General features: G+C 52.3%; 1 protein-coding gene and 1 long non-coding RNA gene across 4 annotated transcripts; one reads left to right on the plus strand and one right to left on the minus strand.

The window, feature by feature from the left end:
• Positions 1-1,848: 1,848 nt before the first annotated feature.
• Positions 1,849-14,092, minus strand: LOC115892342. The gene is made up of 3 exons (XR_004052231.1): positions 13,386-14,092; positions 12,800-12,801; positions 1,849-1,883 (listed from the first exon to the last, which is right to left on the minus strand). It is a non-coding gene; the product is annotated as an uncharacterized LOC115892342 (long non-coding RNA).
• Positions 2,442-14,448, plus strand: LOC115892341 (ATPase family AAA domain-containing protein 3C-like). 3 transcript variants are annotated; one of them, XM_030913491.1, is made up of 4 exons: positions 2,442-3,203; positions 4,196-4,269; positions 4,504-4,573; positions 14,330-14,448. In XM_030913491.1, the coding sequence occupies exons 1-4, from the start codon at positions 3,159-3,161 to the stop codon at positions 14,429-14,431; spliced, it is 291 nt and encodes a 96-aa protein (XP_030769351.1). In that variant the 5' UTR covers positions 2,442-3,158; the 3' UTR covers positions 14,432-14,448. The 3 variants fall into 3 exon arrangements, with proteins under 3 accessions (XP_030769351.1, XP_030769350.1, XP_030769352.1); XM_030913490.1 differs by lacking the exon at positions 14,330-14,448 and adding an exon at positions 6,153-6,349; XM_030913492.1 differs by lacking the exon at positions 14,330-14,448 and adding an exon at positions 6,246-6,337.
• The last annotated feature ends 1,078 nt before the right edge of the window (positions 14,449-15,526 follow it).

Here is a 15,526-nt window from a genome sequence, read left to right on the forward strand (position 1 = left end):
AGTTTATCGGCACACTTTAGAGACTTTTTCCCCAGATGTACCTCACTGAAGGAATTTTAAATGAAAAGCTTGCTGGGTTTAGGGGGTCTTTTAATGTTAGCAGATTAAGACACTGGGAGCCAATGAAACAGTTGAGGGTTTGCTGTGTGTCCATGTTTCTGTATTTTATCACCCCCTTCCTGCAACATTATTTCTGTGGAATCTACCTGCCCTTTTGTTTTTTAGATACAAGGGCTTGGTTTTACTACCAAGGGTGGGCTCAAGGCCCCGGCTTTAAGAGATCCTCCCACCACAGATTTCCAAAGTGCTGGGATTGTAGGTGTGATTCATGGCACCCAGGCTTTACTGCCTTTCGTACATGATCCAGGCCCAGAACCAAAACTCAGGCACTGCATAGATGGCCAGTTTGGCAAACTACTGACCTAGCTTGTTGCCAATTGTTGATTGAGCTTCCCATAACTCCATTTCTGTTCCTCTGTACACAGCCACCTTCTATTCCCATCATGAGCCTTTAGGTCTCCATTTGCATGTTGCAAATACTATGTGCCATGTAGGTAGCTCATTCAGGGCCTTACTCTAAACGACAAAAAACGTTCCCTTGAGGAGTGGCGGTCAATTTGTGTTGCTGTATTGGTTGTTGATGAAAATAATAAAATGATTGGTTACATAAAAAAAAAAGAAAAAGTGGGCCCAGGGGACCGGCTCAGCGATCGGCACACAGAGGACCCAGCCGGCACCAGTCTCTGAGTTCCCTCCGTATTTATTGATCATTATCTTTACCATCTTAAAGATAAGGGAGTGGCAGGATAATAGGATCATTGTAGGGGAAAATTAGTAGTAAGACATATGGATAAAGATCTCTGTGACATGAAGAAGTTCAAAAGAAAATGCTGTGCCTTGAGATGCATGTGCAAACATCTCCATAAACCTGTTAGCAGCATTGTTTCAGATTATCACATGGGGAGAAAGCTTGGACAATACCTAGCTTTCCTAGGCAGAGGTCCTTGCGACCTTTGGCTGTGTACGTGTCCCTGGGTAGTTGAGATTAAGAGAATGGTGATGACTTTTAGCCAGTAAGCTGTCTTCAGGCACTTGTTTAACAAAGCACACCCTGCACAGCCCAAAATCCATTAAACCCTGAGTCACCACAGCACAAGTCTCTTCAAGGACAAGGTTGGGCGTAGGGTGACAGATGAACAGCATCTCAAATACAGAACAAAATGGAGTCTCTTATGTCTACTTCCTTCTATATAGACACAGTAACAGGCTGATCTCTCTTTCTTTTCCCCACATTCTGTCGCCCAGGCTGGAGGGCAGTGGCAGGATCTCGGCTCACTGCAACCTCCGCCTCCCAGGTTCACTCCATTCTCCTGCTTCAGCCTCCTTAGTAGCTGGGACTGCAGGCACCCGCCACCGTGCCTGGCTAATTTTTTGTATTTTTAGTGGAGACGGGGTTTCACCGTGTTAGCCAGGATGGTCTCGATTTCCTGACATTGTGATCTGCCCTCCTCAGCCTCCGAAAGTGCTGGGATTCCAGGCGTGAGCTGCCACGCCAGGCCTACTCTTGGCTTTTTTTTTTTTTTTTTTTTTTTTTTTTTTTTTGAGACGGAGTCTCGCTCTGTGACCCAGGCTGGAGTGCAGTGGCCGGATCTCAGCTCACTGCAAGCTCCGCCTCCCGGGTTTACGCCATTCTCCTGCCTCAGCCTCCCAAGTAGCTGGGACTACAGGCGCCCGCCAACTCGCCCGGCTAGTTTTTTGTATTTTTTAGTAGAGACGGGGTTTCGCCGTGTTAGCTAGGTTGGTCTCGATCTCCTGACCTCGCGATCCACCCGTCTCGGCCTCCCAAAGTGCTGGGATTACAGGCTTGAGCCACCGCGCCCGGCCTACTCTTGGCTTTTAAAAGAATGGGGCAGATTGCTTTTCCTTCACTACTTCTATCCTTTTCTCTCTCTCTGACACTGTCTCTCTCTCACTTTCTCTGTTCCCCCGTCAGTGTTTCTCTTTCCTCGAAGATGTTATTTTCCTGTCTCTTACAATCTCTTCTATAGGTTTGTTTTTCTCTTTCTCTTTCCTTTGTAATTTGTGGTTAATAGCTGGTCAATTGTTAGTGACAAATACCTTGCCCAAGAAGATCCTTGACACCTAAACCAGCATATTCTCTCATTCTTTTAATCTGTTCTTTTCTTTTTTTTTTTTTTTTTTTTGAGACGGAGTCTCGCTCTGTCTCCCAGGCTGCAGTACAGTGGCACGATCTCGGCTCACTGCAAGGGCTGCCTCCTGGGTTCACGCCATTCTCCTGCCTCAGCCTCCCGAGTAGCTGGGACTACAGGCGCCCGCCACCTCGCCCAGCTAGTTTTTTTGTATTTTTGGTAGAGATGGGGTTTCACCGTATTAGCCAGGATCGTCCCGATCTCCTGACCTCGTGATCCGCCCGCCTCGGCCTCCCAAAGTGCTGGGATTACAGGCTTGAGCCACCGCGCCCGGCCCCAGCCAAAGATTTTTATGGTAAAATTTTGTGATGAGAGAACTGTCATCCCGGAATATTTTGAGATCCGATGCTTAGGCCTCTCTGCAGCTCGGAGAATACGTACTTCTGTCCCAGAACACCCAAACGTCGACCAGTGTTAGTTCCCCACTAGGAACAAAATGTAACGGGACGTTGTCGTACGCTTGACCTCGTCACCCTGAGCGTGTAAGTTGGTATCCAGTTCTTACTCATTCCCTTTTTTGTCTGCACGTGCTTGATGGCAGATCAATGACAATAGCCATTGGAAGGTTAGGAAAAGCGTATGTAACGTGAAGAAATAGAGGACCCTTCAGCCATCGCCTGACTTTCTGTTGAATTGGGAAATAGCCTCCTCCCGTCCACGTGGGATGGCCTTCCCGATGTGACCCTCCAAGACCGTCCCTGGGGGATAACACCCCACAAATGCACCAGCCCGTGTGCTGGGGACGGGACATCGTCACGCCAGGCCTGACTGGGAAGGAGGAGGATGAGGCAGGGCTGGGGGCTTTGAGGTCGAGGCGTGGCTATGGATTCCAGAAAGCCCGTTGGCTGGTGTGCATGCCTGCCCAGTGGCATCCACGTATCCTAACACCTGGGCTCCGTGCATCTGCGCCCGCTGGCCATATCAAAGGACGCCCTAAATCTGGCACAGATGCAGGAGCAGAAGCTGCACGTGGAGCCACAGTCCAAGCTCAAAGTGAGTGGGGCCAGCGTGCGTGGGGAGGCCGGGGTGCACATGGGGTTCAGGCGTGGAGATTGGTGGGCTACTGCCGGTGGGTAGGGCCAGGGCCGTGTACATGGGCAACAGTGGGGCCCAGGGCCCAGCTTGGGCACCTCATTTCACAGAAGGAAACAAGGGGAGGTGGGAGACGCTGCTGCAGTGCCGCCGGAGAGGGAGGTCCAGTGTTGGTGAGGGTGTCTGGTCGTCTGGAGGGCCTGGATCTTCTTGACATTCTCACCTCATTTCTTTGAGCTCAGCAGGATTTTTTTCTATTTTATTTCTTTTGAAACGGAGTCTCGTTCTTTCACCCAGGCTGGAGTGCTGTGGTGCGATCTCAGCTCACCGCAACCTCCGCCTCCTGGGTTCAAGCATTTCTTCTGCCTCAGCCTCCCGAGTAGCTGGGATTACAGGCATTCACCACCATACTCAAGTAAATGTTGTATTTTTAGTACAGATGGGGTTTCGACATGTTGGCCAGGCTAGTCTTGAACTCCTGACCTCAAGTGATCCACCTGCCTCGGTCTCCCAAAATGCTAGGATTACAGGTGTGAGCTACCACGCCCGGCCCGTCACCCTCAGTCCTGAGCTCACAGGTGGGGTTCAAGTGTTGCCTGTTGTGGCCATTGTAGCTTTAACGTTTAATTGGCAGAAGACAGAGGCTTCCTTCAGCACAGCCTGAATCAGGGCGGTGGTGTTGGGAGGTCTGCCGCGCAGTGGTCCTTCTCAGGGAAGCCGCAGTGCAGCTGTTTTCTGCCGCTGGGGAGTTTGGGCTCCTGAAAGCAGCTCCTCAGCGACAGCCGTCCCGGCCGATGTCACCTCTGTCTGTGTCAGGCTGTGGCATCCGCAGGGCCCCAGGTGCCCGAGACACTTGGAGCCCTCCCGTCCTGGGGCAGACACAACCTCTGCATTGGTGTTGAGCATTTTCCTGGTTTTAAAGGCTTTTCTCTTTTTGTGTGGCTTCTCAGCAGCTTGTGAATGAGGAGAACTTACAGGAGCAGGAGTCCGTGCAGAATCTCCGACAGACCTTCTTGGCGTCCATCAGGTGAGCGCTGCCCAGGCCAGCCACAGATGGGGCCCGGCAGGTGTGAGTCGCTGGTCCTAGGCGCTCTCCAGCTCTCCCAAGCCTGGCTGCTCCAGGCTGGCTCCTTGGTGGGGACACTGCCCCTCTGTCCTGGCAGCATCGGGCCGCTATATCAGGGCCTCATCCTCAATCCGCTCTTGCTGCGTGACGCGGATCTTCGTGTCTGTCCTGGTCACAGTACTGCTTCACCTGCAGGACGGCTGACACCGTGGTTGGGGAAAGATTCCGTGCCTTTGTGACAGACCAGGACACAGTGACAGCCACGGTAAACACGCGTGTCCCGGGCAGGGCTGGCAGGTGGCTGTGGGGCAGCTTGTGGGGGCCTCCTGGAACCCCTGGTCCTGGAGCTCTCCCAGCACCGAACAAGCCCAAATTGGACCTGCTGGTGGGAGCTGCTCCTCCCACCTCAAACTGGGAGAAGTAAACGCAGTTGCCAGCCTTGTCCACACACTGAGACCCCATCTCTACCCATGACACGTGTATGTCATCCCCGCTTCTCAGGAGGCACAGGCAGGAGAATCACTTCAACCTAGGAGGTGGAGGTTGCAGTGAGCCGAGATCCTGCCACTGCTCTCGAGGCTTGAGACAAAGCGAGGCTTCTTCTCAAAAAAAAAAAAAAAAAAAGAAAAAAAGAAGGTGACCCTGACTTCATTTTGCAAAAACACTCTATTCCTCAGAAAACCCTGAGAGTTGAAAGTTCACAGATTCCTCTCTCGTTTAAAGCCTCAGTGTTTTGTGCGCAGGCGCCGGGCTGGTATGATGGCACACCATGTCACACACGAGTGTGTCCTCCGTCCCCCGCTGCCCAGCACACAGTAGGTGGCTGGCACGCAGTGGGTACTTCCTCCGCCGTGGTGCCGGCGCCCTGAGCTGTGACTGCAGCGCCTGCCCGTGGCCTCGCCAGTGTGACGGTGAATGTCGCAAGTGGTGTTGCCGCCCGTGTTGGTGAGATGGTGTCCCGTGAGGACACGAGGGAGCTGCTTCATGCACTGTTGACTTCTGTCTGTATTCAGAGACAGTGTCTCACTCTGTCCCCAGGCTGGAGTGCAGTGGCACCATCTCAGCTCACTGCAAACTCCACCTCCCGGGTTCACGCCACCACCCTCCTGCCTCAGCCTCCTGAGTAGCTCGGATTCCAGGCACCCGCCACCATGCCTGGCTCATTGTTTGTATTTTTAGTAGAGACGGGGTTTCACCATGTTAGCCAGGATGGTCTTGATCTCCTGACCTCGCCATCCGCCCACCTCAGCCTCCCAAAGTGCTGGGATTACGGGTGTAAGCCACCGCGCCCAGCCAAAGATTTTTGTGGTAAAATTTTCTGATGAGAAAACTGTCATCCTGGAAAATTTTGAGACCCGATGCTTAGGCCTCAGCAGTTCGGAGAATGCGCACTTCTGTCCCAGAACACCCAAACGTCGAGCTGGCAGTTCCCCACTAGGAACAAAATGTAACTGGGGACGTTGTCGTACGCTTGCCCTCATCACCCGGAGCTTGTTGGCTGGTATCCAGTTCTTATTCATTCCCTTTTATGCCTGCACATGCTTGATGGCAGACCAATGACAATAGCCATTGGAAGCTTAGGAAAAGCGTATGTAACGTAAAGAAATAGAGGACCCTTTAGCCGTCGCCTGACTTTCCGTTGAATTGGGAAATAGCCTCCTCCTGTGCACGTGGGATGGCCTTCCCGATGTGACCCTCCAAGACCGTCCCTGGGGGATAAAACCCCACAAATGCACCAGCCCGTGTGCTGGGGATGGGGCATCGTCACGCCAGGCCTGACTGGGAAGGAGGATGGTGAGGCAGGGCTGGGGGCTTTGAGGTTGAGGCGTAGCTGTGGATTCCAGAAAGCCCCTTGGCTGATGTGCACGCCTGCCCAGTGGCATCCGGGTATCCTAACTCCTGCTCTCCGTGCCCCTGTATCCACCGGTTATGCCAAGGACGCCCTGAATCTGGCACAGATGCAGGAGCTGACGCTGCAGCTGTAGCAACAGTCCAAGCTCAAAGTGAGTGGGGCAGGCGTGGACGGGGAGGCCGGGGTGCACATGGGGTTCGGGTGTGGAGATTGGTGGGCTACTGCCGGTGGGTAGGGCCAGCGACGTGTACATGGGCAGTAGTGGGGCCCAGGGCCAAGCTTGGGCGCCTCATTTCACAGAAGGAAACAAGGGGAGGTGCGAGACGCTCCTGCAGTGCCACCCGAGAGGGAGGACCGGTGTTGGTGAGGGTGTCTTGTCGTCTGGAGGGCCCGGGCCGTCCAGAGGTTTTGCGTAGGAGCCCTGTGGGCCCCAAGGGTTCGAGAGGCCGCATCCAGGAGGTCACGCCCCCCTTTCCTCATCCCCATCTGAGAACAGCCTGGTGGCGTCTCCTCAGGTTTGGGGGCAAAGTCCACCATCACTTAAAAACCTTCAACATTCCTTTTTTTTTTTTTTCTTTTTTTAAGACGGAGTCTTGCTCTGTCATCCAGGCTGGAGGGTATTAGCTTGACCTCGGCTCACTGCAATCTCTGACTCCCAGGTTCACGCCGCTCTCCTGCCTCAGCCTCCGAAGTAGCTGGGACAACAGGCACCCGCCACCATGCCCAGCTAATTTTTTTGTATTTTTTTAGTAGAGATGGGGTTTGACCTTGTTAGCCAGGATAGTCTTGATCTCCTGACCTCGTGATCCACCTGCCTCGGCCTCCCAAAGCGGTGGGATTACAGGTGTGAGCCACCGCATCTGACCTTTTTTTTTTTTTGTGGACGCAGTCTCACTCTTGTCCCCCTGGCTGGAGTGCAGTGGGGGGGTCTCAGTTCACTGAAATCTCTGCCTCAGCCTCCTGAGTAGCTGGGATTATAGGTGCCCGCCACCACGCCTGGCCAGTATTCGTGTATTTGTAGAGATAGAATCTAACTCCGTCTCTCAGACTGGAGTGCAGTTGTGTGATCTCAGCTTACTGCAACCTCCACCCTCCGGATTCTAACAATCCTCTTGCCTGAGCCTCCTGAACAGCTGAGATTACAGGCGCCCAGCACAATGCTCGGCTCATTTTTTTTCGTATTTTTAGTAGAAACAGGGTTTCACCAAATTGGCCAGACTGGTCTTGAACTCCTGACCTCAAGTGATTCACCCTCCTCGGCCTCCAAAGTGCAGGGATTGCAGATGTGAGCCACCGGGCCCGGCCTCCTTTCTGTTCCTCTTCACTGCTCAGAGGGCTGTGAGGAAATCCTGTGCCCGGCCACGCCCAGGCCCTGGCAGTAAGGGGAGGTGATGTGCAGTGTTGCTCTGAGACCTCTATGTTTGGATTCGCGGGAGATGCTCCTCATGAGACCCCCCGTGTCGGGATTGGAGGGAGAGGCTCCTCATAGTCCCCTGCTGGCTGCTGGCCTGGTTTTCCTCCAGCTGCCACGCCTGGCCCTGGAGCCTTATGGTGTGGGACGCGGCTCCGGCTGCACTTGTGCCTCGAGGCTATCAGGCTCCCTGTTGTGGGTGGTGGGTGCAGCAGGCACGTCCGGCAGAGCCCTCCAGGTGATGAGAGGCCCTGGGGCCACGCGCCCGCTGCCTCAGGAACACTCCAGATGAGCAGAGACTGCTCCACCTCTTGGCGTCCCCAGGTCCCCGGTCTGAGTCCTTCTGTGCACCTGACCTAAATTCCTGCTCTCTCTAGTGACAACAAAAGCCACTCTGTTCCAGAGAGAGCCTGTTTCTCCTGTTGACCCCTCCACTGCCGCCTGCTCCATGCTCGCCCCGCCATCCGGGCCTCAGTTTACCTTTGGCTCTCCCCTGCCCCAGTTCCCAGCTGCTTGGGAGGCTGAGGTAGGAGGATCATTGGAGTCCAGGAGGTTGAGGTTGCACTGAGCTGTGACTGTGCCACTGCACTCCAGCCTTGGCAACAGAGGGAGACACTGTCTTAAAAAATAAGAGGAATTTGGGTCAGGCGCTGTCCTTCATGCCTGTAATCCCAGCATGCTGGGAGGCTGAGGAGAGAGGCTCACATGAGGCCAGGAGTTCGAGACCAGCCTGGCCAACATGTTGAACCCCACCTCTACGAAATATACAAAAATTAGCCGGGCGTGGTGGGTGGGTGCGTGCCAGTAATCCCAGCTACTCAGGAGGCTGAGGCAGGAAAATCGCTTGAACCTGGGAGGTGGAGATTGTGGTGAGCTGAGATAGTGCCACTGTACTTCAACCTGAGCAACAGAGTGAGTCTCCATATCAAAATAAAGAAATCAATCAATCAATAAAAATCATCATAATAATTCAGGCTGGGCGTGGTGGCTCACTCCTGTAATCCCAGCACTTTGGGAGGCGTGGATCGGTTGAGTTCGAGGCAAGCCTGGCCAATGTGGTGAAACCCCATCTCCACTAAAAATACAAAAATTAGCCAGGTGTGGTGGCAGGCACCTGTAATCCCAGCTGCTCGGGAGGCTGAGAGAGGAGCATCACTGGAACCTAGGAGGCGGAGGTTGCAGTGAACCAAGATCACATCAGTGCACTCCAGCCTGGGTGACAGAGAGAGGCTCTATCTCAAAAAATGATAATAATAATTTGACTGGGTGTGGCAGCCCACTCCTGTAATCCCAGCACTTTGGGAGGCCGAGGCAGGAGGATTGCTTCAGCTCAGGATTTCGAGACTGGCCTGGACAACTGGCCTGGACAACATGGTGAAACCCCATCTTTCCAAAAAATACAGAAATGAGCCAGGCATGCTATCATGTGCCTGTGATCTCAGCTACTCAGGAAGCAGAGATGGGAGGATTGCTGGAGCCTGGGAGTTGGAGGCTGCAATGAACCATGTTCGTGCCAATGCACTCCGGTGTGGGTGACAGAGTGAGACCCTGTCTCCAAAAGGCACGGTGGCTCACGCCTGTAATCCCTGCACTTTGTGAGGCCAAGCCGGGTGGATCACCTGAGGTCAAGAGTTGGAGACCAGCCTGGCTAACGTGGTGAAACCCCATCTCTAGGAAAAAATAGACAAAATTGGCTGGGTACAGTGGCTCACACCTATAATCCCAGCACTTTGGGAGGCCGGGGCGGGCGGACGACCTGAGGTCAGGAATTCCCGACCAACCACACCAATATGGAGAAACCCTGTCTCTACCAAAAAACAAAATCAGCCGGGCATGGTAGCAATCCCAGTTACTCAGGAGGCTGAGGCAGGAGAATCACTCGAACCTGGGAGGTGGAGGTTGCGGTCAGCCGAGACCACGCCATTGCACTGAAGCCTGAGCAACAAGAGGGAAACTCTGTCTCAAAAAAGAATACTAATCACAGGGGGAGAGAACAGGAGTGTGGTCAGCTATTGGGCCTGCCCTAACCACTGGAGCGTGTGTCCCCACAGCTCTGAAGGCTAGAGGCCCAAGGTCAGGGTGCCAGCTCGGTCCCTCCAGTGGAGTGTTCTCTGTTAGCTTCTCATGTGGCAGAGAGAGTGACTGAGCTCTCGCTCTGGTGTCCCTCACGAGGATGTTCATCCCGCACTGCTCAGAGCGGTGGTGAGCCACCACGCCCAGCGCCAACTTTGTCCTTCAAGAGTTGTTTTTTTGTGCCGGGCTCAGTGGCTCATGTCTGTAATCCCAGCACTTTGGGATACTAAGGTGGGTGGAGCACCTGAGCTCAGGAGTTCGACACCAGCCTGGCCTAAATGGTGAAAACCTGTCTCTACTAAACATAAGAAAATCAGCTGGGCATGTTGGTGTGTACCTCTAATCCCAGCTCCTCGGGAGCCTGAGGCAGGAGAATGACTTGAATCCAAGAGGTGGAGGTTGCAGTGAACTGAGATCGTGTCACTGCACTGTAGCCTGGATGACAAGAGTGAGACTCCTTCGCAAAAAAAAAAAAAAAAAAAAAAATTAAAAAGGAGGTTTTTTTTTTTTTTTTTTAATCCCTTGGACAATTCAAGATCCCTAGAGGTTCCATATCAATTTTAGTAATGCTTCTTGTATTTTGTAAAAAATAATTTGGATTTTTACAGGGATTGCATTCAGTCTCTGTATTGCCTTAACATCTCTTAGCAATGTTGTTTGGTTTTATTTATCGTTTTTTTTCTAGAGATGGAGTCTCACTCTGTCACCCAGGCTGGAGTGCAGTTGTTGGCCAGGATGGTCCCAAACTAATGAGGTCAGGTGATCCGCCTGCCTCTGGCTCCCAAAATGCTGAGATTCAGACATGGGCCACCATGCCCAGCAGGATTCTAGGATATTCTACATATAAGATTATATCGGCCAGGTGCAGTGGCTCAAGCCTGTAATCCCAGCACTTTGGGATGCCGAGACGGGTGGATCACGAGGTCAGGAGATCGAGACCATCCTGGCTAGCACGCTGAAATCCCGTCTCTACTAAAAAATAGAAAAAACAGGCCGGGCGAGGTGGCGGGCGCCTGTAGTCCCAGATAGTCGGGCGGCTGAGGCAGAAGAATGGCGTGAGCATTGGAGGCGGAGCTTGCAGTGAGCTGAGATCGGACCACTGCACTCCAGCCTGTGCGACAGAGCCAGACTCCGTGTCAAAAAGAAAAAAGAAAAAAAAGTCATTTGAGGACAGGTGATTTTACCTCTCCCTTTTCAGTTTGTGTGACCTTTGTTTTTCTTGTCTAATGGCTCTGGTCACACCTTCCAGTGGTATGTGGAATAGAAGTAGTAAAGCCTTCTTGCCTGGTTCCTTACTCGGAAAAGCTTCCAGTTTTTCACCACTGAGTATGTCTCCTGTGGGCTTGTGATATATGGCCTTCATTGTGTTTAGGGCGTGTGCTTCAGTTCCTGGTTTGTTGAGGGTTGTTGTCCTAAGAGGGTGTTGAATTTGGTCAAATGCTTTTTCTGCAACAGTTAAGACGGTCGTGTGGTTTCCTTCCTCCACCCAGCTAATATCGAATAAGTTTTGGATGTTGACCATTTCATATGTGGAACATTGATTTTCATATGTTGAACTATTCTTGCATTCCAGGAATAAATCTTGCTTGGTCAGGGTATAGGGTCCTTTAACTGTACTGCTGAATTCATTTTCTGGCATTTTGTTGAGGACTTTCCCGGCGATGCTCGTCAGGGATATTGGTCTGTGATTTTTCTTGTGGTGTCTTTGCCTGGGTTTGATATCAGGGTAATGCTGGCCTCCCAGGATGAGTGAGGAAGGATGAGTACCCCTCATGCTGAGTCCACAGCGAGAGCACACCTCAGGAGCCTGGCCGTGGACCTCTCCCACCCCTGCCTTTCCGGCCCCTGCACATTTAGGAAATGCTCCCGCTAATAAACTCCCACAGGTGCCGCACCGCTGTGTCTACTGGCTGATGCGGGGCGGGGTTTGTGGCCCCCTAGCGTCCTCCTGGGGTCAAAGGTGACAGAAAAGACAGAGGCTGGAGCTTTCTGGAGAATTTAACCACAGAGAGGTGGGCTTCACATGAGGCGCCTGCCACAGCGGGGCCGGTTGCCTGAATGCCACCGGGGACCGGCTGCCTGTGCCCCATCCTGCAGCCGTGCAGACGCGGGTGGCCCTTCGCCTCCCTCCACAAAGTGCACGGGACACAGACACAGCGGCTTCAAACAGGTGCTGGCCCAGACCGCGTGCCTCGCGGCCCCTGCCCCTTCCCCTGTCCCTGCTTTGCAGCCAGGCCCTGAAAAGCTTGATGATGGGGCTGGGCGTGGTGGCTCAGGCCTGGAATCTCAGCGAGGCCAAGGCGGGTGGATCACCTGAGGTCTGGAGTTCCAGACTAGCCTGGCCAACATGGTGAAACCCCATCTCTCCTAACAAAAATACAAAAATTAGCCAGGCGTGGTGGCAGGTGCCTGAAATCCCGGGTACCTGAAATCCCAAGTACTCAAGTACTGAGGCAGGAGAATCATTTGAACCCGGGAAGTGGAGGTTGCACTGAGCCAAGACCTTGCATTGCACTGCACCATGGATAACAAGAGTGGAACTCTGTCTCAAAAAAAAGAAAGAAAGAAAGAAAGAAAAGCCAGGCCAGGTGGCACATGTCGGTGGTCCCAGCTTAGCCTGGAGGCTGAGGTAGAAGGATCGCCTGAGGCATAGGTTGCAGTGAGCCAAGATCGCCCTACTGCACTCCAGCCTGGTTGACAGAGTGAGAACCTCTCAATAAATTAAACCAAAACCTTGATTACAGCCATGGTTTGGGGGGCGTCTGGCTATGGCAGGGGAACTCATTTGGTTTTTCTCCTCCTCTTCTATTTGTTGGAAGAGACGGGGTCTCTCTTTCTTGCGCAGGCTGGTCTCCAACTTCTGGGCTCAAGCGATCCTCCTGCCTCACCCTCCCAAAGTGGTGGGGTTGCAGGCATGAGCTACCGCAGCTGGCCTGTTTGTTTTTTTTGGCGACAGAGTCTTGCTCACCCAGGGTGGAGTGCAGTGGCCTGATCTCAGCTCACTGCAACCTCCACCTCCAGAGTTCAAGCAGTTTTCGTGCCTAAGCCCTCTGGAGTAGCTGGGATTACAGGCGCACAGCACCATGCCCAGGTTAAATTTTGTATTTTTTGGCAGAGATGGGGGTTTCACTATGTTGGCCAAGCTGGTCTCAAACTCCTGTTTTCAGGTGATCTGCCCACCTCAGCCTCCCAAAGTGCTGGGATTACGGGTGTGAGCCACCGCGCCTGGCCGGCATTTTCTGGCTTGTTTTTTATATATTTGTTTGAGACGGAGTCTCACTCTGTTGCCCAGGCTGGAGTGCAGTGACGAGATCTGGGTAGCTCACTGTGTTATATGTAAATTTTCTGTGCCGCCAGAGAAGTAGTACTCGAATATAAGTTTTTCTTAGCTAGACAATTTACTTCTACAGAAGGGGGCATCTCATAGATGGAGCAATGGCAAGCGCCTGGACAAGGGAGTAGAAGGCACTTAGCTATTTATCTTCTGTTTCTTTCCAACTTTTTGCTTTCTCTCCCTTCTCCTGTCTTATAAACTGGGGAAAAGGGGAGATGGGGAAAAGCTGGGTAGGACAACAGGAGAACCGGTGGTCTCATTCTATATTCCCCCCTTTGAGAATTGTCACTTTCTGAGTGGGAGTTCTCACTCTCATCTTTACCTTCTGAGTCTCTTTGTGAGATAGAGCAACAGTGATTCATATAATACACATGTGCTGAAGTTTTCTGATGAGCCAAAGTAGCAACAAAAGTCTTTATCATTTGAAAAAGCAAAGGCAATACACAGGGGAGCAGCAAGCAAGTTCCTATTGCTAGCAATACACCTACAATGAGGGTTTTAAATCCTCCTATAGCTGGAAACCATTTTCCAAATAAAGACCCAGGATCAAACTCACGCCAAACCTGTACAGGCACAGGTGCCAACTTTGTCATGTCCCTGACTGTGTTTTCAACCACCTGTCCTTGAGCATCTATTTGTAGGCAGCAATTGGTGAAGTCAGATTCTCTACAGACTCCTCCTTTAGCTGCAAGTAGTCCAAGGCCAGTCTATTCTGATAGATAGCATTTCTCATTTGCATTTCCTGCCGAGCTAAAACAGTCAAAGCTCTGCCAGTTTCATCAGTAATTATTTCTAAGACGGCTTGCAACCGTATGACCCGATTGAGCATGTAGATGGGGGTTCGGTATCCCCATGAGCCGTCTTGTGCCCATGTGGCAGGCCCATAATACCGTATGATCATTTCAGGAGGTCACTCATTATCTTTCCAGTTTCCTATAACTATGCCTCTCTTTTCTCGGGAGGCATAGACAGGGAAACCTAGGAGCTCACCCGTTTTTACAGGTAATAAGAAAAAGGGGAGGCCGAGACGGGCGGATCACGAGGTCAGGAGATCGAGACCATCCTGGCTAATATGGTGAAACCCCGTCTCTACTAAAAAATACAAAAAACTAGCCGGGCGTTGAGGCGGGCACCTGTAGTCCCAGCTACTCGGGAGACTGAGGCAGGAGAATGGCGTGAACCCGGGAGGCGGAGCTTGCAGGGAGCTGAGATCCGGCCACTGCACTCCAGCCTGGGCGGCAGAGCGAGACTCCGTCTCAAAAAAACAACAACAACAACAACAAAAAAAAAAAAAAACAAGAAAAAGGACGGTTTAATAGTGCCAATAACACAACTATCTGTTCATTTACAGGTACCCGAATGTAGGCTCTGTGCCCACATATCCAGTATAGTCCAGCGGGAGCCGTCCAGTCCTGATAAGATTCTGGATGAGTCCAGGGAGTTTTTAATTTAGAAAATTTACTAAATGGGTTCTTTTCAGTGTGATTTAGGCCCCACCAACTAATTGTTTTCGTTGTGCTGTTGTACGATTTCTGTGCTATACAATTAAGCTTTGCTATAGGGATGATAAAGCCTTTCCTTCTCTAGCTGTACGGTATTGTCCAACACTTGAGGTTTTTAGGACCCAGAAGTTGCTAGCTTGGGCCTTCTGAACTGGAATTCTATCAGGAGCTGGATCAGTGGGCACCAACTCTCGGGCGTCCCAAGGCCATCGGTCTCCGATAGTGGTTCCCCCGCGTACGTAACAAGAAGCAACATTAAGGGAATGAGCTACATTTTCTGCTAATTGGAGAAACAAATTTTTTGTCTTTTTCGGAAGTTGTGCTGCTGGCAGATTCAGCTCCTCACAAAAGGTTTGAAACCCTGGTTTGGGAGAGCGCCTGTAGACCTCCCCTCGGACTAAAATGGCAACATGGGCGTTTAATCCTGTCCCATCGATCCCCAGGGTTACACGTTCCCCCTTTCTCCAACGGGGATCTGGGGGATTGGTGATTATGAGTTCCGGTGGGTTACAGTGACCGGCAGCACAGGAGGGTTGACGGGGGTCTAGGGGATGGGTGATGATGAGTTCCGGTGGGTTACAGTCACCAGCAACACAGGAGGGGTGGCGGGGGTCTAGGGATGGGTGATTATGAGTTCCGGTGGGTTATAGTGACCGGCAGCACAGGAGGGTTGACGGGGGTCTAGGGGATGGGTGATGATGAGTTCCGGTGGGTTACAGTGACCGGCAGCACGGGGGGGTGGCGGGGATCTAGCGGATGGGTGATGATGAGTTCCGGGGGGTTACAGTGAGCGGCAGCACAGGAGGGGTGGCGGGGGTCTAGGGGATGGGTGATTATGAAGTCCGGTCCGGTGGGTTACAGTGACCGGCAGCATAGGGGACTTGGCTTCCCCCTCTGAAGATGAACCGGGTCCTTTCTGTTCTTTTTCCAAGTAGCCAAAATAACACATGGCCATAAGGCACAATTTTCACAAACCCCTAACTCATGACAAACATATTTATTTTCTACTCCGTAGCTCCACTCCCAGCTAAGAGAACCACATCCTG

The sequence above is a fragment of the Rhinopithecus roxellana genome, chromosome 12 (assembly GCF_007565055.1).
Source record: "Rhinopithecus roxellana isolate Shanxi Qingling chromosome 12, ASM756505v1, whole genome shotgun sequence".
In the NCBI taxonomy this organism is placed as follows: Eukaryota; Metazoa; Chordata; class Mammalia; order Primates; family Cercopithecidae; genus Rhinopithecus; species Rhinopithecus roxellana.

Bases quoted from the DNA above. Each gene is read 5' to 3' on its own strand.
- LOC115892341 (XM_030913490.1), top strand. From the start codon at position 3,159: ATGCAGGAGCAGAAGCTGCACGTGGAGCCACAGTCCAAGCTCAAA. The intron at 4,270-4,503 runs GTGAGCGCTGCC...CTTCACCTGCAG, and splicing joins ACCTTCTTGGCGTCCATCAG to GACGGCTGACACCGTGGTTG. The intron at 4,574-6,152 runs GTAAACACGCGT...TGTGGATTCCAG, and splicing joins AGGACACAGTGACAGCCACG to AAAGCCCCTTGGCTGATGTG.